The 27,876-nt window shown below is 36.5% G+C and overlaps 3 protein-coding genes across 4 annotated transcripts; 2 read left to right on the forward strand and 1 right to left on the reverse strand.

The window, feature by feature from the left end:
- Nucleotides 1-1,943: 1,943 nt before the first annotated feature.
- LOC111800227 (protein FAR1-RELATED SEQUENCE 11) lies at nucleotides 1,944-7,517 on the forward strand. The gene is made up of 3 exons (XM_087126169.1): nucleotides 1,944-3,639; nucleotides 3,837-4,280; nucleotides 6,564-7,517. Exons 1-3 carry the CDS (start codon nucleotides 2,659-2,661, stop codon nucleotides 7,179-7,181), a joined length of 2,043 nt encoding a protein of 680 aa, XP_086982295.1. The 5' UTR covers nucleotides 1,944-2,658; the 3' UTR covers nucleotides 7,182-7,517.
- A 2,545-nt stretch (nucleotides 7,518-10,062) lies between these two features.
- LOC111800236 (uncharacterized) lies at nucleotides 10,063-14,895 on the forward strand. Of its 2 annotated transcripts, none has more exons than XM_023683838.2 (7): nucleotides 10,063-10,107; nucleotides 10,560-11,047; nucleotides 12,188-12,240; nucleotides 12,346-12,410; nucleotides 12,523-12,601; nucleotides 13,603-13,908; nucleotides 14,194-14,895. In XM_023683838.2, the coding sequence occupies exons 2-7, from the start codon at nucleotides 10,608-10,610 to the stop codon at nucleotides 14,346-14,348; spliced, it is 1,098 nt and encodes a 365-aa protein (XP_023539606.2). In that variant the 5' UTR covers nucleotides 10,063-10,107; nucleotides 10,560-10,607; the 3' UTR covers nucleotides 14,349-14,895. The 2 variants fall into 2 exon arrangements, with proteins under 2 accessions (XP_023539606.2, XP_086982250.1); XM_087126124.1 differs by lacking the exon at nucleotides 10,063-10,107 and adding an exon at nucleotides 10,145-10,325.
- A 211-nt stretch (nucleotides 14,896-15,106) lies between these two features.
- Nucleotides 15,107-26,647, reverse strand: LOC111800240 (rhomboid-like protein 20). Its single transcript, XM_023683841.2, has 8 exons — nucleotides 26,521-26,647; nucleotides 26,287-26,387; nucleotides 22,658-22,798; nucleotides 21,929-21,995; nucleotides 17,043-17,203; nucleotides 16,856-16,957; nucleotides 15,945-16,067; nucleotides 15,107-15,655 (listed from the first exon to the last, which is right to left on the reverse strand). The coding sequence occupies exons 1-8, from the start codon at nucleotides 26,543-26,545 to the stop codon at nucleotides 15,491-15,493; spliced, it is 885 nt and encodes a 294-aa protein (XP_023539609.2). The 5' UTR covers nucleotides 26,546-26,647; the 3' UTR covers nucleotides 15,107-15,490.
- Between the last annotated feature and the right edge of the window lie 1,229 nt (nucleotides 26,648-27,876).

The raw sequence follows: 27,876 nt of genomic DNA on the forward strand, positions 1-27,876 counted from the left end.
AGAAACCAAAACAATAGTAATAAGGCCCTTAGATTAGAACCAAGGTCGAGACCTCAAAATCCAAGGACAAAAATACTCAAGATAGATCATGTTAAGAACTCACAAGTCAAGAACAGAACCAAAGGATCTAAGTACTTACAATAAGAACTAGAACAAGAAAAGAAAGAGTGTGGTACCCTAGCATATCAAGACACGATTAAGAGCCTAAAAGTAGGCTACTTAGTGAGCCTTTGTACTCACTCCATGTTTTCCACATTTTTCAGGTAAATAAGGAGTTAGTCGAGTCGGGAGCGGACTCTGGAGAAAATGTCATAGACAAGCCTCACCCATCGTCCTCCATCCCCTTTTATTTTAAATATTTTGTACCCGTTCCTTATTTTTTGTTTTAACTATTCTATGCTTTAACTACTTATGTACGTACACTATCTTGATATAATATAAATATAATGTATATTATGCTTTAAATTTTATTTGTTTTATTTCACGAAAGATTTGCTCGTCTTTTTACACCACCGAGTCATCCAAAGTCAAAGTGTCAATCCATGCCTTACATTTGGATCGATGTTATGTGTATTGTTATATTTATATGTTGAGTTTGTGAGCCTTAGTTAAGCCACGATAAAGGTCCATATTTGACTGTTTTAGGTTGACTAATACCACATAGGGACAATTGGAGCGCTTGTGAACTTATCTCGACAAGTTAGAGTATACTTGGTATATAGGATTACGATGCCACTCACTTTGGACCCGTGGCTAGAGAGTACTACTGGGGGAGTTTCAATTGTCCTTAGTGGGGAGCCTGCCTTGTACTATTCTAATCTAGAATGACTTACGAATAAGAAGCATGTTGGGCGCCACTAAGGGAGATCCCTACTAGTACCTAGTAACAGACACGTGTGGAATTATAGAGAGACGTGAGAGGTTACCTGTAGAGAGCGACTCCTCCTCCATACTTGCTACATCCACCCTAGAGCCCGAGATAGATGAATGACCCTGACTTATGTACGGGAAACACGATGACTAGATAAACCTTATGAGCTAAAACATTGAATAGGAAACTTAGATAAGAGCCTACAAGTAGATTGTTTATGGAGTATTTCCTGTTTTTTATTTTTAAATGGATCATAGATGGCTAGTCGCACGCAAGAGTGTGCAGGTTTGTGCGGTTAGAAAGGAGGCCCGTCCTAGACCCTTTATTTTATTTGTTTACGAACTCAAGCAATCGGTTTACAGGATTTTCTATTTTTTTTTAATGAATTTAGATGATTTTTTTTTAATCGCATATAAATGGGCACACGACACAAACCTCAATTGCACATTTTCATTTTTTCACTTTAAACTGACGTGGACTTACATTTGATAGCAAACTTGGATCAGTCTAAAATTTTAGAAAGTTGACCACGTTAAATTTTAAAATAGATGATTATATCACCCTAAAAAATTTCGGTAACGTAACAATTAATTATATTAACTACCAAATATCGGTAATTTAATAATGTATTATCAATGAAAATATTAATAAAAATTTGATGAAATTTCTAGAAAAATATTTTTAAAAATACTTAAAACTAAAATGAAATATGTTAAACTGGGATCTAAAAAAAGGGGCATACATGATTCCGTTATGCACGGGGGTAAGAGAAATGGTAGAAAATAAATAGGGGTGCAGAAAAAACCGAAAATTTGAACCAAACCAAACCGTCGATCTAATTGTTTGGTTTGAGTTTTTGTTAGTATTCGGAAACCTCGTATTGATATTAAAGAAATCTGGATTTTTTCGATTCGATTCAATTTTTTATTAAGACCGAACCGAACCGAACCGAACCGAACCGAACCGAACCGAACCGAACCGAACCGAACCGAACCGAACCGAACCGAACCGAACCGAACCGAACCGAATCAACCGAACCAAGAGTAAATACAAAACCCTACCATCACTCCCCTTCCCAGTCCCCATTCCAATCGGCTCCTTTAGCGTCATCTCCACCAGCCAGCTCTGCCTCTCGTCTTGGCGTCGACGCAACCTCGGCGGCCGCCAGAACCTCTCCGTCTCCCTCCTGATCCGCTCGGCACTAGCCGCCACACGTCTGCCAATGACCGCTGTACGCCGCCTCCGTTGATTAGATCGCTGCAAACGCCCGCCGCACAACGCAACCGGTTGCCACACACTTCCGTCAATTGGAAACGCGTAGGCCTTCTTCCTGTATTTTGTGCTTGAAAATTTGTGCCAATTTAGGAATTGTGATCTGGGCACTTGACAGTTTTAGTTCATTTGCTCAATTCTGGCTGTAACTTGAATATGATGAGATAACGCTGATGTATGGAAAAACCCATGTTGTGAAAATTGAGTATCACCTTCGTTCTGCAGTATATTAGGACTCTAGGAGGGCGTTTCACTGACTTAGACGTGCTCTTCTTGGGATTGAATTGCAAATTTCTGTACTTGTAAGCCGTATATTTTCATTTGCAATGGTTTTATTGCTTCCTGAATATGAAGGGAGACGAATTTCTTCAAATTTCGAAGCTTGTGAAGAAGAGTGATGAATATTTTGAGCTTTTCATTTTGCGCATAATTTTCTCCCCATTCTCATTCTCGTTTGCTGATTTGTACGTGCTCGAGCCAGGGTATTAAATTGAACTTGAGGAGTTAGATGAGATATGATGTCTGAGGAGACTGGACAGTTGTTGGTGGTATATGATGATCCCTCTGACCAACAATCCTTGTCTTTAGATGAAACCGGCAGCACAGAGGAGTCTCCTGATGAAACCAGGCTGTCCCTGGATTCAAGTAACGATGCAATTCCTTATATAGGGCAAAGGTTTCCTACTCATGATTCTGCTTATGAGTTTTATAGTGAATTTGCAAAAAGGTGTGGCTTCTCAATTCGAAGACATCGAACAGAGGGAAAAGATGGGATTGGAAAAGGCCTTACTAGGCGCTATTTCGTTTGCCATCGTGCTGGGAACACACCTATTAAAACGCCGAACGAAAATAAGCCTCAAAGAAATAGAAAATCCTCTCGGTGTGGATGTCAAGCATATATGAGGATAAGCAAAACAATGGAACTAGGACCACCAGAGTGGCGTATCACTGGTTTTGCAAACCACCATAATCATGAATTATTAGAACCAAACCAAGTTCGTTTCCTTCCAGCATATCGAACAATTTCTGAGATAGACAAGGCTCGAATTGTGATGTATGCCAAATCAGGAATTTCTGTGCAGCAAATGATGAGGCTTATGGAGCTAGAAAAAGGCGTGGAGCCAGGATATTTGCCATTCACTGAGAAGGATGTAAGAAATCTACTTCAATCATTTAGAAAATTAGATCATGAAGAAGAGAGCATTGACTTATTGAGGATGTGCAGAAACATTAAGGAGAAAGATCCAAACTTCAAATTTGAGTATGTGATCGATTCAAACAACAGGTTAGAGAACATTGCCTGGTCGTATGCCTCGTCCATTCAAGCATATGAGATATTTGGTGATGCAGTTGTCTTTGATACCACACATCGATTGACTGCATTTGACTTGCCACTTGGTATATGGGTTGGAATTAATAACTATGGGATGCCTTGCTTCTTAAGTTGTGTACTTCTTCGGGAGGAGAATTTGAGATCATTTGCATGGGCTTTAAAGGTACTACAGTTTAAAATTATCTCTTCTTCAATCAGTGTGTTATATTCAGCATGTAACGTTTTTTGGTAACTAAATTTTTATCTTCCAACTCTAGAAAAATCAGAGTTCTCAATAGTAACACAATTAGTAGAACATCTATTTAAATAGGTCACCACTCTGATTTTATTTATTTGTTTGTTTCTACTGTGCTACGCAAGGTTTTTATAGGGTTCATGAATGGAAAGGCTCCACAGACAATATTAACTGACCAAAATGTGTGTCTCAAAGATGCAATAGCGGTCGAATTGCCAACTACTAAGCATGCACTCTGTATTTGGATGATTGTGGCGAAGTTTCCATCATGGTTTAATGCTGTTCTTGGAGACCGTTATAACGAGTGGAAAAGTGAATTCTGTCGACTGTATAATCTGGAATCTATTGAGGATTTTGAATTAGGGTGGAGGGATATGGAGAATTCTTTTGGTTTGCATACTAACAGGCATATAGCCAACTTGTACTGCTTGCGATCACTTTGGGCATTACCATTCTTGAGAAGCCATTTCTTTGCTGGAATGACAACAATTGGCCAATCAAAAACAATTAATGCTTTTATTCAGCGATTTTTGAGTGCACAGACTCGACTAGTACAGTTTATTGAACAGGTACGCTGATCTGTCTTACTATTTTTGTTGGATTAAATCTAACTTATTTCGGTAATATTTACTCAAGCTGTTTGTTTGGTCCTCATCAAGCTTCTTGCACCTCCTTTTTGTGATTGAAGTATAGGGCCAATTTGTAGCCTATGATCGAGTGATTTTTGCGCAATCTAGGCAATTAATGGTTGATTTAGAGCTATTATAAAAAGATATTGAGTTTAACCTGGGGTATGCTAGATCCACCAAGTTTCAAAACACTAATTTGAGCAATGTCATTTTTGGCACCAACATACTTTAGACGCATGTTATGTAGTTTTTGGAGTGTGATCAAACACTTGTAAGAATCATCGTGAGACGCTTAGTTATAATGAAGGAAACAAAAAATCTTAGTCCTATAAGCGAACCTACAGGTAGACATTATACAACAATTACACAAAACAACTGTGAATCAAAGTTCTATTGTCATATATATATATATATATATATTATTGACAAGTGGGGTAGGACCCTACCCTTTGGCCTTTTGGATCGTGCAAATAGCCTATCTCACTTATCTTTGAGGAAGTTTTTGCATTGCAAGACCATCTCTAAGAGGCAAGAGTTTTACATTATTAAATTTTCCGTTAGACTCTCCCTATAGACTCCCAAAACATACCAAGTCTTTACCACTAAAGCCATCCCTTAGAGACATTTAACTTTATATCTTTTCCAAAATATAATGAATCATAATAGATGAATTTCACTTGATTAAGTGATGACCCTCTGTTGGTAAATTACCAACTAAAGTTGTGTAAAGAGAAATGATGAATGAGATTGGATTGAATTTTTTTGTTTGAGAGATCTGTTATTGAGTTTACGGAACGTTTTAACTTTTATTTCCTTCGTAAGTTAACTCTCATAAAAATACTTAGAAGATCCATGTTTTCAAGGTGTGACCAAGCACTCGTAACCTTCCTTTCTGCTCAGTGGGTCATGTGTCATTTTGCGAATTTAGATTGGTGCTAGCCTTACCTACTTTCTGAATAAATGTTCATGGCAACCATGTCAAGCACTTTATTATAGAATTGAGCACTTGTCTTTCTCATCCATAGCAACCAAAGGACTCGTAAACCTATATATTTGAACTTCACCTCCCTTATCATTTGCTTGAGATGCGCTTTGGCACTTGTTCCTTCTGATATTCTTCCATCGAATCTTGCATGCTCTCTCTCCCTCCTTCCTTTCCCCAGTGTCTTTCACTTTCCCTGGATTTTCTCTTTGTAGACTCTCCCTTGCTCCCTCTTTCTTCTTCCTTGTTTTTCCCTCTAGTTATTAAATATCTTTGCATTTGATTTTTCTTCTTCCTACATACTTTTTTTTGTTGCTTATTTATTGATATCGTGTTTATCGTTTCCTAATTGTTAAAACAATGTTACTTTATGCTAAACATAGCATCGTTGTTTTTGATCTTCTGCTTGGAGTCTGAAAGAGACAATAAAAGAAATACAAAGGGTCACATAAAAAAAGAGCCAAAGTGATCTCAAGGGCATAACCAAAAGAGGTAGTAAACACTTCAATTAGTGGTATAAGTGGGTGGGTTGGTTCCTGACCCTGGCCTATCCAACTCCAAATCCTTCCAAACTAAACTGGTGTTGCTTCTTAGGTTTTATACTTTCAAAAACTGAACTGACCTTAAAAGCTGGGTTTTTTTAAGCTTGCTTGCCATCTCCAATTATGACTAAACAAGAAGGAACAATGTCCATAAAATATGGTTCTGATCCTTGATTGCCTCTTCACATGGCTCACAACACTGATGCTATAGACAACTAAAAACCTTACCTATGGATGCAATTATGGTATTGATTTCTCCTGTGTGCCCAGCCAAATGGAGAGTTTTGAATGTTTGAAGCTTAGAGAATAGATCCTAGAAGATATTGAAATAAAGATGATCATTGAACGAACCATGAGAAATTATGACTTTGACTAATCCAAATTTTGCTTAGCCTTAAGAGAGGCCACCCTTAGGATCAGCGATGTAGATGAAAGATTAATAGACTTCTAGTTAAATCAGGGGTCGTTAATTCATTATTTGATTGCTTAGCGTTATGCATTTCATGTATATTTCATATCAGCTTGATTTGGATGGTTTCTCATTTGGCTTTCACGGTTGGTGTGGGTATTAGATTCATCCAATCAATGGATCTCATTCAAACATACACAAGTAACTTTATTTCATGTAAGAATGTTTTAATTGTTAGGAGATCATTATGAGGATAGTTTGGATGCAATTGGTTAAGTGTGCTTGTTCAGGTAGCTGTTGGGGTGGATTTTAGAGATCAAGCTGGAGAACAACAAACAATGCAACAAAATCTTCAAAATATCAGTCTCAAAACAGGCGCCCCAATGGAATCGCACGCTGCCACCATCCTCACTCCCTTTGCCTTCTCGAAGCTTCAAGAACAACTCGTGTTGGCAGCCCATTATGCAACGTTTCAAATGGATGATGGCTTTCTTGTGAGACATCATACGAAAGTTGAGGGAGGTCGGAAGGTGTATTGGGTTCCCCGTGAAGGCATCATAAGTTGCAGTTGCCATCAATTTGAGTTCTCTGGAATTCTTTGCCGCCATGCCCTCCGAGTTCTCTCGACTGTGAACTGTTTCCAGATACCCGATAGCTATCTTCCTGTACGATGGAGAAGGATAAGCATGCATTCAGCAAAGCTCCTTCAAAATACTACAAATGACCATGCTGAAAAGATTCAGTTGTTGCAGAGCTTGGTGTCGACTCTTGTAACCGAATCTGCAAAGTCCCAGGAGAGGCTTGATATCGCAACCGAGCAAGTGTCTCTGCTCTTATCTCGCGTGCGGGAACATCCAACATCATTACCAGGTTCGAGGGATGTTTCTTCCCTACACAGGAACTTGTGACCCATGTTGTAAACTAAACCAGGAAAAAGAGTTCAAGGAAACATTGTACATGAAGTGAGACCGATCTGCGATCGGGTTCGGGAGAGGAGACGAATAGGTGAAAGACAGGTCATTTTAAAGGCCGATGAGCTTAGTTTCATGTGCCATTACTGTATGGTATTCAGAATTAGCAAAAGAAAAGAGGTGTTGTGCCATCTATCTGCTTAAGAAGGATTATTTTACCTTCTCCACAATTCTGTGATGTAAAGAATTTAGTGTAAGCTTTCCTCTTTCCTCTCTTGTACTCATGTGTACACATTTCCTTCTGTTCTAATTCTCTACTTACAAATTTGCCTACATATTCTTTATTATTTTATTTATTCACTCTTTTACTCCTATAATTTAAGATTAAAAAAATTATAATTTAAAATAAATGAAAGGATTATAAAAAGACAAGGTTGATTCCCTAGCTGCCTTCAACTAGGAGTTTAAATAACTAAAAGTGGAAACATCTTTAGTAACGACACAAAAAATGAAATTAATCAAATGAAATTGAGAGTGTAATGTGAAATTAATCAAATGAAATTGAGAGTGTAATGTCTCATGCCCAGGATTTGAAATTCATATTCGGCACCGGGTTCTAATATTTCCTTGCATCTCTTGCGACATGGTCATGATACTTATCGTTTCTAAGAGTGAAAACCATCCCATTGACTAACATTTGTTCTTTCAACATTTTTTTTTGATCTCACTCACATGATTCTTACAAAAACTCACAAGAGGTTACCCAATATATGATTAATCCAACTAAAACATGTTTAACTATAGTTTCTTCTCGACTCTATTCTTAAAATGTTGATGGTCTTTCATTAGTATCTTATACAGGCAGTTTCGCGGTCGTTTTACCTTCATCAACAGGACTCCGTTTCTATCGAAAATCTTGAGAAACGAGTTGACTAACTCCATTTTGCTACTTTCTTCTGTCATTTGACCAAGGCTAATAATATTGCTCTTCAACTCGGGATGTAATATACCTTAGTCAATAGAAGTTGATCATCGTTCTTACATTGGAACAACATGGATCCCTTGCCTTGGATCGGTACAATTGATCCATCGCAGAGCTTCACGTTTCCAATGAACTTCTCATCAAGAACTTTTCTTGATCTCCGGTCATGTGGTTGTTTATTCAGTTGTCTTGGATCGGTACATGTTGGTCTCCATTTAGTCTTTGTCATGTGTGAGGAGGTTCACCATAACCTTCTCTTTATTGAGCATCAACAAGTTGGACATTTTCTTGGCCAACATCAATGCAAACTCTTCATCCTTTGTGAATGTGATGTTTGCCTCCTCATCATGTTCCTTGCTGCGGCGCTCTACCACATAATGTCTGTCCTTTTCACGAGCATAACACTTAATCATGCTCTTATCCTTACAAGGGATGACTATGTCATGGGTTTGTGAGGTATTGTCACGACCTCCTCTACCGCCACGTTTGCGGCCATGTCTCGACCATGTTCATGACCTCTGTTTTTCTTGCTAGGGCTCCCACGTCCCCTCGTACCTGTAAAACTTACGGTTAGGCACCCTCCACTGTGCGCAAAAGCTGAAGGCGTACAACCACATCTTTTTATTTTTATTTTTATTTATTTATTTATTTATTTTGCCACGAAGTCTCTTCTCATGGATCTTAAGGCAACCAACGACCTCCTCAACGGACATGTTCTTAAGATCACCACACTGCTTAATGGAGATAATAATTTGCATGAATCTCGGGGGAGACTACTCGAAGGAAATTCTTGACGATGAAGATTTTTCCTCCACCTTGTAGCCTAACGAATGGATGCTGCTGAAGATCATCGTCAACTTCATGCCAAAGTTGTCTATTGACTCACTGTTCTTCATGTGGATAGCCTCAAATTCATTCCTCAAGATTTGTACCTTTGCTTCCTTGACATGTTCCACACCTACATGCATTGTTTGCAGCGTCTTCCACACTGCCTTTGTCGAGTCCTTCTCTGCCAACATGAGATGGACGTCCTCTGGGACTACTTGATAGATGACAACAAGAGCCATCTTGTGTCCTTACACTCAACATCGTCACCATGCTCGATGGCATCCCACACGCCTTGTGTTTGTAAGTTAACATGCATCTTTATCGACCATGCCGTGCAGTTATTCTTCTTGAGTAATAGGTACTGAAGCATTACATTCCTCTCGTTTCTGCTCTTTATCATCATCATATCTCCTCTGACGACTTTGTACGGTGACGATATTTGTTTCGACATCCTAGCTTTGATACCAAATGTTGGATATGATCCATGATAGAAATCATAGAATTTTAGTACTCGCCATTCTCCCATGAAAAGGTCGGGTCCGATTCTAAGTTTCCTAAAAGGTAACTAAAGTTGGTTGGTTGGCACATCGAACCTCCACCTTCAATATTCTAACATTCTTATCAATATTTTAAAGATAAGCATGAGTTCTTGGTCACGATCAAAATTAAAATCGGTATCCAAACGACGAGGCTCGCAAAGACTTCCGATTATTAAAAGGAAAAACTTAATACACTATAATTATTAAAAGGGATTGAAGAGTTGGCACATTTGAAAGGGAGATGGAGGGGCCTCTAAATCCATAGATCTAAAGTGATTGTTGGCATCATATTATTGGATACAATTTAGGAATAATTGGGATTGACGTGGACAACCATGTGGGCTGCTCTTACACCAGGCCTCAGATGTTTTTCTGTTGCTACTGCTAATAATAATAATAATAATAATAATAATAATAATAATAAACCCTCGGTGGTCTGTCTTCTAACGCCACGTGGAAAGCTGACTCACGTGCCCAACTCTTCCCCTCCCTTCTCACACGTGTCAAGTCTTTTATAAGTACAATACATGTATGTCAAAGGGCAGAATAGCGCTTGCCTTCCTCCGAATTTCAGGTCATCTTTCTTTCTCTCAACCATGTTTTTTCCTTTTTCCAATCTCTGCCTCTTATTATGGATTTTTACTTTCAATTTCCATGATTCCTGCAAAAACTTACACGCTTCTTTGTGGAATTTATTCAACAAACATTCTTGATTCGTCAAATCCCGTCTCTGCTATCATGTATCGAGCTGCTTTATGTTTAATTTCACTTCGGTTGCCGTCAATGAGCTCGGTGAAATAATAATGTCCCTTTCTCTCAAGTTTCTACGATCATATAGAGGAACAATGTCCAATAAGTTCCTCCTATGCTTACGGTTACTTGTTAAAGTATTGTACTGAACCGGTTTAGGGATTTATGTTCAAATTTGAATTATAATCGAAGTGATCCAGGGGTTCTTTTACGCATGTAGTAATCGCTTAATTGAAAGCGAGGAGAGAAACTAATGCAGTTTCACTTGTGTTGCAGGAACATTCTCTACTCGGCATCTTTGATATCTGATCTTGATATATTGTCATGCCTCACCTTGTGCGTGAGAATCTCTTCATTGGAAATATTGGCGATGCCGTGGAAGTTCTGCAACATGGTAGCTCAGAAATCACGCATATATTATCAGTTCTTAGTTCTGCGTCAGCATCGTTTTTTTCTGAATGGCGCAGTGGATTGACAATTCCCAGCAAAGAAATTAAGAAGGTATATGTAGGTGTGGGTGGCTGTGATTCAGCTTCTGAGAATGACTATGTTGATGGGTCGAAGAGTTCCTTATCACCTGAGAAGCTCTTGTACTCATTGGAGCATGCTGGAAAGGATTTGAAGGTTGTGAGGATGGCAGTGCCGCTGAGAGATATGGAAAATGAAGATCTGTTGGATTATTTGAATGTGTGCTATGATTTCATTGAGCAGGGTAGAAAAGAGGGATCTGTTCTGGTGCATTGCTTTGCTGGAGTATCAAGAAGGTATGACAAACTTTCCTGCTAGGCTGTTGCTATTTTCATTCTGTAACCACTCATCTTTTGCTTTGATATGTGATATGCTATTTCTGCCAAGTTATTGCGAAGGTACTGTGATTTTTCCATCGTTAGTTACGGATAAATTTTCTGTTATACGTTGTTTTGTTGTACCTGGATATGAATGTTATGATGGCTTCCATCTAGTCGTGGATGGACTCGCTTGGAACCTGAAAGTCTGTATTATATATGTTGTTCTTGGATTTTTTTCTTCTGCCTTTCTTGAAAAAGGAGGTGCACTTGCAATTTTATAATAAAAGGTTATGCAGATTAAGTAAAACGTCCATAATTTTGGACACGAATTATTTGACAACTACCCGATTGAGGTTTGGAGCATTTTAAGACATTTAGCGGTGACAATTTTGAGAACGAAATAATAATATTTACAGCCATTATCTGGCTGTTGGTGTCACTTGTGTTGCTCCTCAGATAACCAAAGAGTGGTTCCTTAATTCCTGCAAGATATGTGGGCCAATACCAAAGACATGGCCAAGATGGAAATTACAGAGGGGCTTAGGACTAAGTGTGGGCTACTGCGAACTTTTTGTGGAACTCCAACTTGAGCAATGGGGAGGTAGATGAGCCTCTCAAAATGTTATCAACCATTTGTTACTCTCTTTCCATATTGTAAAATTTAGTGGTTCATACCAAAATGACATGAGGAGACTTCTTAAAGAAATGCTAGAGGTCATTTCAAGAACACTCTTCAATTGGGTCCTCATGGAAGAGAGAGTGGTTACCAAATTTATTTACAAGGATTTCTAATTCAAATCACCATGAAGAACAGCCTTCAGAGAAGTGTGAAAATCTTTTCCGTCCTTTAAAAGATGTGTTTATTCCTCTCCAGCCACAAATTGAAAAGAATGGTTAATGACATTGAGCTATAGAGAACTAGCTTTTCCATACAAAGGAGAACTGCATAAAACTTGATACAAACTCCTCATACTTGAAGTTAATAAAATTAGGAATGATTCATATACTTCATACCCATGCTGTATTATAGTTTATCCACTGCAGCCTTATGTGAAATTTTCCCCAGTTTTCTCATTATCAAGTATTTATATCATCCTTTGCATTTATTCGTTGCAGTGCTGCTATCATCACATCATACCTTATGAGAAAGGAACGGCTATCTCTAGAAGGTGTGATAAGCATACATTATTTGCTTGAACTATTATGAACCAGTGTATGTAGTTGCTTATGGTTCCGACCTATTGCTAGTTTTTCTTTCTTATACGTTGATGCAGATGCACTTGATTCCTTGCGACAAAGCAATGAGTTTGTCAGCCCCAATGATGGATTTATGGAGCAGGTGATCTTGGAAATATTGTTAATTCATAAGATACTGAAAGGTCTTGTGCAGAATGTCAATGCACTAGATATACCATTCTAATTTTCTAATTATTAATCTGTATTCATTGCAGTTAAAACTGTTCGAGGACATGGGTTTCAAGGTTGATTATGCCAGTCCCATATACAAGCGTTTTCGCCTGAAAATATTGGGTACGTGGTGTTTCTTTCACTGCCCCCTCCTGTATTGTCTCAATCTAGTTCATTTGTTTGAATGAGTACTGCTGTTGTTCAATTCATTCATTTCCTGGATTTGTTTTTCAATATTATCTTTTTGGTCTATAGTTCCCTCCCACAAGCTTTTATTCAAGAGTATTTATGCGGTCACCTACTTAGGATAAAATCCTAGTGTTTCTTGACAGCTGTATGATGTAGGATCCTGCGGTCTCTCCTATGATTAGTCAAGGGGTGTGTAAGCTGGCCGAATATTCACAATGTTTAAAAAAAGGAAAATAATATTAGTTATTTTGTTTAGTTGTATCTTAGATTCTGGGTTTTAGTTTTGTGTCAAGGGACGTTTGATGAAGGCCTGTGAATTTAAGCAGGAGATTGAGCATTGCCATTTCTTCCCAGATTATAGTATTACCAGAACAGTTGTCGAGTCGAGGAACATCTGTTTTGGCTAGGTTTGAGAGCCATGCATCACAGATTTTTGCTTGCTCAAGATAAGGCATATTTTTTAACCTGAACTTCATTTACAGGTCAAAAGATTTAAAATAAAAAGGAAATAATCGCTTACATGTCAATTATTATGTGTCAGTTGGAGTGTATATAAAATAAAATTTACCATATCCAGTTTTTGAGTTGATTGATGATTTAACATAGTATCAAAGTTTGGGCCAACCTAGTACTTAGTCCTTGACCTGGTCAAGCTTGGGCTATTGATCTAATCTAGCATGAGAATTGTATTATTAATGATCTCAATCTTTTCTATAGTTTCTCCCAATTTTACTTTGGTAATAACTTTTCCAGTCAAACATAAATAAGTTGCACGTATAACACATGTTTTTGTTGGACTTTTGGTTTGGGATTCTGGCTCTGGTTCATACTTTGACACCTCTAGTGATTGACATTTTTCTTCCTCTTTATAACGATTTAGCTGTGAGTTTCCATTTTGCTTATTCTTTTAAATTATTGCCTCTCCATGCCTTCAGGCGAGTCCTATAACCGCGGGGAGAAAATCAACATTTCTAAACTTGGAGCAGATCCAGGCTTGACCTGTGAAGTTGCTTCAGCCGTACAGTCATCCCAACAAGTAGATAATTCCCTTGCACGTGCATACCGCTGCAAGAAATGTCGAAGGCTGGTTGCCTTGCAGGAAAATGTGGTGGATCACATTCCTGGCGAAGGTGAGTCGTCGTTTGACTGGCGTAAGAGAAAAAGTGGAAACCCTTTTAATAAGTCGGAGGAACCTGAGTGCTCATCTATTTTTATTGAGCCCCTCCGGTGGATGACAGGAGGTAAATCCTTTTCTTTTATGACCTCTGCCGTATCTTCTACATATCTGATAATTCATTGCTTGTATGAACTTCAACTAGTTTTTTGATGAAATCATCACCCAATGGAAGTTTTGGGTCGAGTCGGTTTCTCCTGTTGAAAAAAAAAAAAGGGTTTTCATGGAGAAACAGTTCCCATATATAGACAGAGGTAGTAGATACCTTTTGGTAATGCATTATTTAAATATGGTTTTTCTTTGGATCTACAATTATGAAAAACCTACGTTGAATTTTTGTTCTATTACCCAGTTGAAGAAGGTGCATTGGAAGGCAAGTTATCGTGTGCTCATTGTGAAGGTCGCCTTGGATACTTTAATTGGTCGGGCATCCAATGCAGTTGCGGAAGCTGGATCACCCCAGCATTTCAGCTTCACAAAAGCCGAGTGGACATCTCAACTGTCTGAAGCTTTCTTGGAACAGAGGTTTCCTAATTCCAAACTTGAGGATGCCTATTGTCTCTCTTTTCTCATATGCAAAACGCAGATATTAGATATACTACAATGCCTGCTGCCACTAGGGAAAGGAACTGCATACAGGTTTGAAAATTCTGCTTCCTACATGTTCCCACCACTCGCTATGAGATGAGGATCAACGGTGGAGACGTATTGTTCTCTTTCTCATTTCAAAATCACGTTTAGATGGAGATTCATACATGTTTTCTCGGAATTTGGCTTCCCGCGTTGATATTGTGTGATGCATAAGGTTTGAACACATCCACAGAAAGTGGTGATGCTCCTGTTGTCCATTTCTCAAGTAACCCCCTTTATTTTATTTTGTTTATTATTATTATTATTATTTTCTGTTTGTCATTTTAAACGTTGAGCGGCCATCTTGGTTTTGTGGCCTTAATGTGTTGGTAAATGTTTAATTGTCGTGAATTATTACAATTTGCAGGCTTTGTAAGCATAGCTTTCAGCAATGAAGCTGAATAATAATGTGGTTTTTAATGCATCGCTCAGGGTTATGATTGTGAAAGCATTATGGAGGGAGTTCATATTATCATTCGAATGTTTATCTACAAATCTATCCTAAATTTGAATAAGTTAGTAAATCAGTGCCTTCTCAAAACCAAAAATGAAACCAACCAATAAATCATACAAAATATAACTTACCAAGAAAAAAACAGAATTGTTCATCTTGCTTGATAGTGCCCCAATAAAACTTGTGTAAGAATATGCAGCTTTTATATAGATAATCACAGAACAAGAGAATTCTGCACATCTGCTTCCTTAAACATCCCTGCCAACTTAATTTAATACTTAAATACCTACAGGCTAAGCAATTTTTTTTTTTTTTTTTTTTTTTTTTTTTTTTTGTAATCAGACATCACGTAGCAAGAAAATTTCACACCTACGATAGATAGAGGAATAGAAAGGGAACTCGTAAGAGTTAATGAAAATTGCATGGTGAGTTCCTGCAACCTATCAAAACTCAGATGTCAGCAAATGCAAGTTTGTCCGACCATCATCCCTTGATACTGAATTTGATTGTTCTCGGAATTGTGGAGATCAAAGGTTTCATAATACCCAGATTTTTTTTCATGAAATTAGTGCGATTGTGATTCAAGAAGGATGTTGGTTGCCATGTTAACATCATTTCTGGCCCGCATAAGTGCCTGCCTGGCTGAATTTCTGTCAAAGCCCATCGAAACAAGGGTAGCAATGGAGTCCTCCGGTGGTTCTGAGGCAGTTGGCACAGGAGTGAAGTTCCTCTATAATAGCACAACACAAAATAAACCAGTTAAGAGGCTGAAGTGCAAAACTTGCGTTTTTCATGCCACCCATGTACTCGTTAACTACATCCAAATAGATTATTTTAAGGACTATAACGTTAGCAAGTACCCACAATCTCACAATTACGATGGCACAGTCTCATGCCTAAAAGTTGGTCAGCAGACGAGAAATCTATTAAATAGTCAAAATCTCTTCCTCAAATGGTGTAGCTTATCAAATATGTGTTGAAACTAATAGCTGATAGAAGCATTCGCCAAATGTACTAACCTCAACCTGGCGGCTCATGAATGATGGCATATTTCCTCTAACATCTCTATTTGGGGCTGCTGGAGGATTCCCCACAGATGGCAAACAAAATCGCGAAAAAAATGAACTGATGAACTCCGGAAACTGTGAAGCACGAAAATAATAAAATAATGCATTTTTTTAGAAAACTATAAAATACCTAATGAGAGAAACTTCATCAAACTGAATCAAAATGAACAAAAACAAATAAAAGAATGAAATCATCATAAAAAGGTCAAAATTTCTAACATCAGAATATTATAGAAGATCTTGGAAAAGAAAAAGTAAAGGTAAGTTTGATCGATATATGAAGGCTTAAAGAGGACGGGACTTGTAGAAGTAATCAGACAAGTTGAGTGCGAAAGACAGATCCTATCATTCATTTTTTTCCTCGGATAAGAAACAACTCTTATTAGATTATTTGGCGACAGATGAGGCCAAGCCAAATCATTGGTTGCATGACCAACCAGAATATTGAAGATAAGACACTATGAACAACAGTTGGGTCCTAGAGAATGTCAGAAGCATCTAAGGTGTACCAATTCCATTCAAAATGTCAAGAATGGGAGCATTTATTGTTGGGAGAACCAGGAGGCTGACGGTGATTAGCTTATCAAAAAGTCAAACGAAGATTTTAACTCAAATTCTGCATAAAGAATCCTGTATATGCATGCAGTGAAATGGTGCCGCAGAGAGAAAAGGTATCAAAATATTCATAATTCATCCCTTCTAAAATGGTAAAGGTTGACGGGCCATAAACCACCTATCCTGAGTTTAATTTCCACAGTTTAACCAAATACTGAAACGCCCCAACTACAATTTAATATACCAGAATCATAATTTCAGATAGAAAACTAAGGAAGCAATGTGTTTATGCAAATTTTGAATATAACCTTGGCTTTGCGGATGCCAAATACATTCAAACGATATAAGGAACCAGCAAGAATGCCGCATATCCCTGGTAAGATGGATCTTCTCCACGAGGACAGAAGGAGCTGCAAGATCAACAACAAACTAGATTATACAGCTAGAGAAACGAAAGAGGTATCAAAACAAATATAAATAAAGCAAACTCCTAACCTGAAGACCAGCAAGATATATGAAAGACTTGTCAGAGAAACGAACTCCAAATACACGAAACCGAGTTGAAACAGGAATATCAAAGAAGAAGGGTACAAAGGAAGCAAATAAAAGACCATAAGGTCCAGAAGTAACTAGATTGGCAGCAGTGGCTGCAGGATCTGCCCCAAAAAAAAAAAAAAGAAAAAAAAAGTGTTAGCCAAGTCAAGATCATTAGAACTTACTGCTAATGCTAAGATATATATTCTCTCTAAGATTCTAATGCTAAAATCTGTGAAAGAAAAAGAAAAAAATGAATTGATAAAATTTCTTCTGAATGTAAGATGCAACAAAAATGAACTCCAATGTTAACAAGATGGGATAAAATTAACTTCTATTGCAAAATTGCTGACATAACTCATGTCCAATGAGAAAATGATGAGCGTTAAAACCAGATACCAACTAAATGAAGATCTTATCCGCCTTCCCCCCCATCTCATTTTCTCTCTCTGTTCCCTAACTGTGGCCCCATGCTTAAAACTTTTATAATGTATTCCACTGTCTAAACCTCATCCCGATGAACTCCATTCCAGCATCAAATCCAATCTCAATCCTTCGTTTTTATGTTTTTTATAAAGGAAATTATTATTATTATTATGTATTTCACGTCTTCATCCACATCTTAGCTGTAACCCCAACTCCATATTTTATAAATCTTATTACATATGTTTAGTACATATCTACTTTCATCTAGATCAAAACCAAACTGCAACCAATTTTTTAAAATTATAATTACATAAACTTTATTATCTATTCTACATCTAGTACCGATCTTGAATTTTCTTCAACTATAATTACATAATTTTATTATCTATGCTGCTACATCTAGTCCCGATCTTGAAATTTCTTAGTTATTGTGTATTTCATCTCTCCATCCCGAACCAAGCACAAGTTCAATCATAACCTTGACCTCAATTTTTAAAAAAATTATTATATATATATTCAATACATAATAATAATTTCCAAACAAAAGCAGCCACCAGATTGAACTATAACATTTTGGACAAACCAACAACAAAGGCACTATAGATAAGCTGAAACAAGCCATCGAAACTTTGTTCGGGAGCAACCCATGATAGAATCTTCAATCTTTGTACGACTGTAAAGGCTAAAAAAGCAATAAAGTTCCTAATCTAGATGATCAGTTTTCCAAGGAATGAGGTGCTAACGTCAGCTTTAACATCTGTTTTCAAATTCAAGAAATATGCTACAATAACTTATTCAACCACCTCCTATTAACCTTTATAAATTTACCAATAAAACCGTTCATGCAAAAGCCAAAAGGCTTTTCCAACTAATCAGCCTACCACAGAAGGTTAATGGTCAATAGTCCTTGTTTCTGACGATCCCTTTGCGGTGTTCTCCTCCCTTTAACACTCAAATAGAAAAATCGTGAGCTTCTCATGACTACCACCCACATTCGATACCGACTCACGACTGAAGCACCCTCCTCCGACGCTGACTCCTCCATCACTAACGTCCGACTCCTCTGACATCGTCACTGCTTATCGCCAAAGACTGTTGTCGACCTAATTGCTGCAATTTTTTCTTTTTGACCTAGTTCTTCACTACTACATTTTGTCCGATTTTTCATGAGTATGTATTCTTCCAAATCAATCGAACCAATCTCTAATGGTCAAGGAGGATATGATTCATCATCATTTGCCCATATTATGGGTCACACATTGAATGGCCACATTATATCCAATGGTCATAGTCAGTCTTGATGTTCATATGTGGCAAGGGTAAGAATGAGTACTTCTCGAAAGAGATTGTGCAGCCTAAAAGCAACTGATCCCGAATTCATGAAGTGGAAAGTAGAAAATAACATGGTCATGTCGTTGTTAATTAATTACACAACCAATGAGATAAGTGAAAATTTTCTTCTGTATGGAACAACACATCAAATTTGGGACAATCTCAAGGAAACATACTCTAGTAAGAAGAACACTTCAGAATTGTTTAGCATAGAAACAATCCTTCATGATTTTTGCTGAGGTTATCAATTTGTTACTGATTACTTTAATACACTCTCCCATCACTGGAAAAAAGTGGATTTATTTGAAGTCTATTCATGGAAGTATGCCAATGATACGACTCAATAAACGGAAATTCTTGAGCAAAAAGAGACACTCAAATTCCTTCTTGGCCTTATCAACGATCTTGATGAAGTTCGAGGTCGAAACATGGGAACCAAGTCATTGCCAAACTCTTCGCAAAGCCTTCTCTGAAGTAAGGCGAGAAGAAAGTAGGAAATGTGCAATAATGGGCAAATCAGAATCAGTCTCTACTTTCTTGATAGCATTTGTACTTGCTAGTGTAGTTTTAACTCAATGGTACAAAGTGACAAAAAGCAAAAACAATTGAGGCCTCGGTGTGAGAATTGCAAAACGGTGGGTAATATAAAAGACACATGCTAAAAGATCCATGGGAAGCCTGCTAATTGGAAACCTAAGCATCACAATGATCATGATGGTAGGGCCTATGTGGTTAACGTAGCTCCGGATAATTCTGACAATTCGAAGTCAACACCATTTAGCAAATAACAAATAGATGCAAAACAAAAGATCATTGGCCAGGGAGCAATACTGGCTGCACAGGAAGTTATACCTCCTGCTTTGTTAACTAGTAAAGGAAGGAATTGAATTGTAGACACTGGAGCATCACATCATATGACAAGGAATGCATCACTATTTCAAAACTATCAAGTCGGCACCTCCAATTCCTTGTGAAAATTGCAAATGGGTCAAACTCCAAAGTGGTTGGGACAAGTTCCATTAGAGTTACTCAAAATTTATATCTTAACTCTGTATAACATATCCTAGACTTGGGTTGTAATTTACTTTCAATAAGTAAATTGACACGTGATCTTAAATGTGCGATTAAGTTTAATCCAAACTAACGTATTTTTGCAGAATTCGAACTGGAGAAGACAATTGGCAGTGCTGAACTTTTTCAGACTTTATCCTCTCAACTATGATCAAGGCTCACTAGCAATTGGAGACAATTCTTAGTTTTTATCTTCCTTTGTTTCCAGTAATAAGTTTTCTTCTTGTATCAATAAAGATAGTGAAATGATGTTATTACACTATCAGTTAGGTCATCCAAATTTTTCGTATTTCTCCAAATTGTTTCAAAATCTTCTTCATAATAAAAATCTTACATTGTTCAATTGTGATATTTTTCAGATTATCAAGCATACTTGAAACCCCTATCCATACATTGCTTATTAACCGTCAAGTCCTTTTTCATTTATTGATAGCAATGTATGGGACCCTTCAAAAAAAAATCTTTGTGGCTCGACAGCATATTTCCTTTGTTGATGATCTATGTTACATGGATCTTTGCTAAGAAAAAAAATCATAAGCTCACCAACATTTCAAACATTTTCCTAATATGATCAAAAGCTCAACATCAAACCAAATTTTGTGTCCTCAAAATAGACAATGCAAAAGAATTCTTTAGTTCATGTCTTGAGGATTACCTATCACTCAAGGAATTCTTCATCATGGCATTTGTGTTGATACTCATCAACAAAATGGAGTGGCTTAATGCAAGAATCGTCATCTCATTTCCACATAATTGATCAATCCCACATAGTTGCTCCTCATTAAGTCTTCCTTCAATCATTTTCTCATCTTTGTGTTCAATCTCTTGATTTGGTCCCTAGAGTTTTCGAGTGTAGTGTCTTTGTCCACATCCATTCTCAAGCAACAATTAGCAGATATTATTACCAAGCTTTTACCATGACCTAACCTTGAAGATTTGAATAGCAGGTTGGGATTGTATAATACATTCAATCCACGTTGAGGGGGAGTGTTGTAAATTATGGTCAAGGTTAAGGGTAACCTTGTTTCTCGTATTTTAGGATTTTATCTCATCTTTATTTTCTATTCTTTTTTTTAGGTATGTTTTAAGATTTGGTTTATGGTAAAATATTCATTCTTTTATAAGTTGCTGTAACTTGTATTTATTATGATATTTTGTATAGTTGAGATATGACTGAAAATACCAAAAATTATAGAGGGATTAAGTGTGACTACTCAACCCTTGAAATAAAAAAAATAAAAAAAAACAAAACCTAGCCCTTCTCTCCCTCCGATTGTAAAAACCCCTATAATAATCAAAGATCTACCTCACCATCTCCATCTAGCTCTCAAATTTAAGTGGCTGTTTGATTCAAGACTCGTAGAATTAGGATATCTTAAGAGGAATGGTCAGAAGATGTCTAGGAAGGAACTGTTCTAAAACCATGAAGGCTCTCCTGTTTCCTTCAAACCAAATACTTCAAAGAACAACACAAAAGCAAGCTTGCAATAACAGTCTTTATCCCAAAATGGAGGATCAAATGTCGCACCACCATCATACAGACGTTCAGGTAGGAACCAAAAATATGCCAAAACTGACTCCACAACAGAGAAGTAAACAAACAAAGCCATAACAAACGGTTAAAAATCTTCTCAAGGCCCCTTGCACATAAAGCACCAATTGGGGCCAAGGACAAAGTCATGGGTTCTCTGGATAAAATCCAAGGTGTTAATTCTTCCTAAAGCCATCAATCAGGAAAAAAAAAATGGAATTTCATTCGGCTGAAGAGATAAGTAGAGAGAGAAGAAACTAGATGGGTATACAAAGGCTTACAAGCGAAAATGCCAGAAAGATCAGGAAGGACTTCCAATCCAAGTAAACAAATTTTACAGGAGAAAAAGAAGGGAAAGAAGGGAGAGTTCACCTCTAAAAATTTAAAAAGGAAAGGGATGTTAAACAAGATCAAACCAATAATCAAACATGAGCTTGAATTGTGCTAGCTGCCCAAGCATATTAGTAGATTAAACCAAAATGCATACCTTTAAGTAATGATATTGCAAGGACCTCAACAAGTAGGGAGATTATTATAGAGAACAAGGTAAAGACCTGCAAAACGACAGAATATTAACATAAATCTCTTTACGAAGAAATACACATCAACTAAGGGGGAAAAAGAGTTTTGTGCACAAAAACTAAAACATAATATGTTTGACAATTGGAGTGAAGAATGTTATAATTAACAAATTATCACCGTCAATATTAGCATGCAAGCATGACTCACACTTCCTGACCCAAACGTATCTGTTTTGTAGAATAGAAACTAAAGGCAATGATCGTACTAAATTCAGTCTGCTAACCTTATTCCATGAAGCAAATAGAAATGAAAAACAATAAAGTATTTCAAATATAGGTGCCCACTTTGTCATGTCAATGACCACAAAAATGTTGTCAGTACTAGTAATGGATATGATAGGAAGATTAGTATGTTATCAGAAGGGGCATAGTATTAATTCAATACCATTTTTAGTATTCCAAATGAATACGGCATCACATGTATGACCACAAAACTTATACTACATCTACTTTTATACACTTTCTGATTTTTTATGCTTCTATTCATTGAAGATAAACAAATACATGGTTACAAGAGTTAATACATCAGGCACTGCATTGTATTAATGTGACCCATCAATTTAAAGATCGTGATTGGTTGCTTCATTATGACATGTTTTAATAAAATCCTGCAGTATGAATTGAATAAAACTTACCGAATATTTGTTGGAGCCTATCTGTCTCTCAAATACTCTGAAGTAATAAAGCAAAAACAGTCCGAACAACAATTCAGGAGTAGATGAAAAGGCAAAGACTGACATCACTAACTTCCAAAAGCGAAGCTTCACAATCACATCCTGCCATAAAGATGACAATTAACTAGTCAAAAGTGTCCTTTCTACCACACAAATTAAGGTAATCTCTATCATGGAAAAAGAACAAAATAAGTCGCCTTTAAGTCCGATATAAAAGGATTATATATGCAACAAAGATGGAATAGCAGCAGTTAAAATGATAAAAATAATATTTCTACCAGTGGATCCCTTTAGCGCAGCTTATTCAAATTCATGTCCCGTCCAAACTTTTAAACAAAAACTTCCTACCACTGCGACTTCATTATATTAGAATCTTATAAAGAATTTCATAAAATACTGGTTCCTGTACAAAGAACCTCCCATTTCCAATTTTACAAGCAAGTAAACTAGTTCCAACTTCTTTCCCTTTCAAATTAAACCCGTAACCACCAAGTACTAAAAGAGCATTCATCTAAAACTTCTATTGTAGAAATCCTTCACAGACCCACAGCAATATAGGGACAAAGGCAAGCTCCTTGTTTCAGTATCCATTTCTAAAGGTTTGGATTCAAATTTTGGGTCGGAAAGAATCGACAGGATTTATAAAGATGCTACAAAAAAAATTACATTGAGTCGAAATATACAGCATAGGGCTTGAAGTGGAGTGCCTCTCATAGATAGTTCGTAATATACTAATCTTTTGAACAACTTATATTGATGGAGATAGAAGCTTCCTCCCTCTTTTCTCTGGCCTTTTTGGCTGTAATTCTTCTTTTGTGGTTACATATATCTAGACTCTTTCAAGGTAGGTCCTTTTATTCATAGGAGGAATTGGCCAAAAAGGAACAATGATACTGATTCCTAAGAGACTTTTGATTGTTTTTTAAATCTGGTTCTCTTTTCTTGGCTCTTTATTGGTGTACCTCCCTTTACACCAGCCTCAATGTTCCCATGGGCAACAGGACGTTTCGTGCCTGGCTCTCCTCCCATCTTTCATAATATTTTCATATCGTGCATGAAAATATTCCTTTCCTTCATCATATCTTGTTTCTTATCAACACAAAAAAATTATGAAAAAATATTGGTTTATAGAAAAGTAAATAAATTCAATTTCCTCTTCACTTTTCTAAATCAATATTGCATGTTAATAAGAAAACCTTGCACCATGGATTTGATTCACTGCCTGAGATGCCTTAGAACCAAAATTTGTCATCTAATGGATTTTTCTTTCTAATTCTCCATCTGAGAGTTATCAAATTTTATCAGCTTGGTTGTTCCTATTTAATGGAACACGATTGGAATGACAAAAACATTGTTGAGACAAACTTGGATCTTTTTGAATGAAATGAAATTGAAATCATGATGCAAGGGAAAGGTCTTTCTCATTCCTTAGCCCCAAAAATATGAAATTAGAAGAAAAAAGGATAAAAGTGTAAAACACAAACATAGTCATGTATGGACTTTCTCCTTGTAGTTATAAACTTGCAAGTATTAGAACAATCAATTAGTTTTTTTTTACTCCATGCTCTAGTCCTTTCTTCTCTTAACTTCTTCTCAAAACTTCAAAAGATTACAATCCCACAAAAGAATGGTTCTTTTCCAGACACTGTAGAAAGAATTATTACTTTTTTAGCCACACCATTTTGTATTGTCCTTCCCCAATTGTTGTCATTTGAGCAGGGGGCTACAGATAATTATAGTTGCTATGCCCTTTTGCTACCATGTTGTGGTCTCGATTATGGCAGATTGCTAGCATGTCTATGTTTTTTATTTCACGTTTTCATGGAATGATAGAGGAAGCTATCCTGAGTCCTTTGTTTAGGGATGAATTTGTTTACTCTGGCAAGCTAGTTTTTTTCAGTCTTGTAAAATATTAGATTGAAAAGAACAGAAGAATCTCATCAGAAATTGACAAATCATGGGAGAAGATTTGAGATCGGGCACATTTTAATGCATCTACTTGGGTTTATAATTCTAATCTTTTATGTTTTCTTGATTGATAACAATTAAATTCCTTTTTATTGAATTTCTTGGCTTGTTTTGTAGTTCTCATGATGACCAAGCCGAGGTTTTTGTTTGGCTTTCTTTTGTTCTTTCATCCATCAAAATTAGTTTTTCATTTAGAGAAAGGAGGTTTTTGTTTGGGCCTCCTTTCTCTAAAGTACCTGACCACTGAGTAATTGTAGGGCATTACTCTTCATAGTATAAAAAGCCCATCATATATTGAAGAAGCTTAGAACATATAGCAATAGTGAGACCCTTACTCCCCCCCACATCCCCCCCCCCCCCCCCCCCCCCCCCCCCCCGAAAATAGTAATAAATAATAACTATTATATATTAATATAGCTTAGAAAGGTATACCCATAAATGAAGATGTATGTATATATATATATATAGATACATGTGGATATGGATATTTGCCATTGTTCCTTTAATCAGATGCTCCGCCAAGATTGTTTCTGCCACTAAAATTTTAAATAGCATAGATCTTGTTGAAAATTCCCTTGAAGCATATAGCACTAACGCTCTATTGTCTTGAGCTATTCTTAATTGTTCCACATTTAACCTCTCTATCAGCCTTGAAAATTCGGCTACTTCCTATTCTTCTAAGCTCCGAGTACAATCTCCAGTTTCTTGTCTCCAAATCCTGAAAATCCTAATCCAACCTCCAATTTTTATAGCAACAGAGAATAACATTGGAAAAGGGTCATTCAAGAGTTGCCCATCCAACCAAATATTGTCACACCATCTTAATTCCAAAAATTTCACAAAATTAGTTCATAGCTTTAAGATGAAAGACCATGGGTGTTACCAACTAATGTTCTTTTACTTCAAAATAACCTGCCTCTTCATCCGAATTTGATGACAATAACATTGTGCCAAATTTCCTAAGCTCATGCAAAAATCTTCACAATTATTTTTCCAATGTCAGTACGATCCTCTTTCTAGGGTGTAAAATCCTTAACCCACCCTTTTTTGAAGGGACATGATGTAATATCTCATTAGATGACTTAATTAGGAACTGACTGCACCAAAGTCTACCTTCTTTTCACAAATTAGAACTAATCCTTACTTAGTCTACCAAAAATTTATATCTAACAGGCTCCAGAAATGTTACTGAACTTGGATTATCTCCTGATAGGAACACCTAAACGTTTCATAGGCAAGTCACATAACGTACAACCAGCCACGAGACAACTTCTGCTACACCTTCCTCAGCCAGCAATAAAAAAAAATATATATATATATATTACTTAAAGATAGATACAATTCAAAATGAGAATTGCAGAGGCCCATAAGGTCGATTAAACTAAGTGATTACATACACGAGGAAAAGGGGATCCCCAGTTTCAATTATGCATCAATTAACTCGGCCGGTTCGATCTATAATCTGGGTATATGCTCAATACATCGCGGAATCGAAGGTCAAACACTCAACCAAGCAAAGGGCTCGTCTTAACCGAAGAAGCAAATCTACCCTAGTCTCGAACATAAAACCAACCCACAGTTGGCGAAAAAGCATCTGGGTAGTGAAAGAGAGAGAAGAGTACCTGATAGGACAAGCCAAGCTTAATAGAGCGGGCTTGGATCCCGAAGAAAACGGTGAAAAGGGCGGAGGCAATGATGAAGGTCCGGGTGACAGGGGCATTGTCTGCGAAAGAGAGAAGAACACAAACAAATGAATCAAGGTGGAACAGAAATTGAAAAGGGAGAAAGTGGGTGGTTAAGCATCATAAGAGAAGAGAAGAGAAGAGAAGAGAGGAGAGAAATTGAAGAGGACGCACTGAAACCAGAGGGGCCGCCGTTCATGGTCTCAGAGAGGAAGCAATGACCCTCTCAGACGGTCAGAGGCTTTCTCCGTTTGATTTTGATTTTGATTTTGATTTTGATTTTGATTTGTTGTCTGTTGGGAGCTTAGGACTGGAACTTCATTTCTCGTCCTCCTTTCGCTTCGAAATTGGAAATTACTATTTATATTTTCTATTTATTTTTCTTTTAAATATATGATTTTCCAATTATTCACTCTTACCTTTTATTTCTCACCTACAAAATCTCCATTTTATTAATTATAATAATTCTCAATCTTAAATCAACTTTTTCACAATTTATTTTTTAAAAATTTTAATCTAAATATTAAAACTAGGCATAACGATTTCATGGAATGTTATTATTTACTCTTTTGAATAATATAACATGCCACTTTTTTAAAATAAGTAAATAAAATTATTTTTAATTCAACGAAGAAATAAATAAATAAAATTTATTTTTTATTAATACTTTTAATTCAACCAGGATTCAAACCTTTGATTTCGAGTGACAGTGTATAAATAAAAAATTATATATAATAGTAGTTTTTTTTATAATAGTGTATAAATAAAAAATTATATATAATAGCAAAAAAGAAAAAATTACATTTATATGGAAAATGAAGATAAATAGGTATTAAATCATTACAAGTTCGGTAAATCTTAAAAACATGATATCTACGATGTGTGTCACATGCTGAAAGAACTCGGTGATGACTATAGTCATTATTGTCCTCTTTGGGCTTCCCCTCAAGGCTTGGCTTTTAAATTGCATCTGTTAGGGGAAGGTTTCCACACCCTTATAAATGGTGGTTTGTTTTCCTCCCAACTAATATGGGACATCACATTTCCTTCCATGTATCAATACTATGAGAAGGGTGTACTTATCGATACCACTTTAATGAATCAGTATTATCCCTACTTTTTCAATATATAAAATATTAACGTAGAGCAAGCGTGAATATGATGCTTAATATTTGTTTATTTGTTAAAAATAATAATAAATAAATAAATTATATTGAAGATATGAGAAATGTGTAGATAAAATAATAACAAGATTACCTTTCATCCATGGTAATTAGTTTCAATACCTTCCAAGTTTTCCTCTCTTAGTTTGGTATTTCTCTATTTTTCAAACTTCAATGATTAAGGTGTTAAAAAAAATTCAATAATCTAAAAAATTATATTAATCTAATTTGAATTATTATGAAGTTATTTAGGTCAGGGTTTGTTTATAGATGTTATTATTTATTTTTTAACCCAAGTAGTTTTAAAAATAATTATTCAAATAGGGTCGTAAATCTTAATCAAATGTTCGAAGATAAATAAATATCA

This window comes from Cucurbita pepo, chromosome 8 (genome assembly GCF_057944985.1).
Source record: "Cucurbita pepo subsp. pepo isolate OVF chromosome 8, ASM5794498v1, whole genome shotgun sequence".
Taxonomy (NCBI): Eukaryota; Viridiplantae; Streptophyta; class Magnoliopsida; order Cucurbitales; family Cucurbitaceae; genus Cucurbita; species Cucurbita pepo.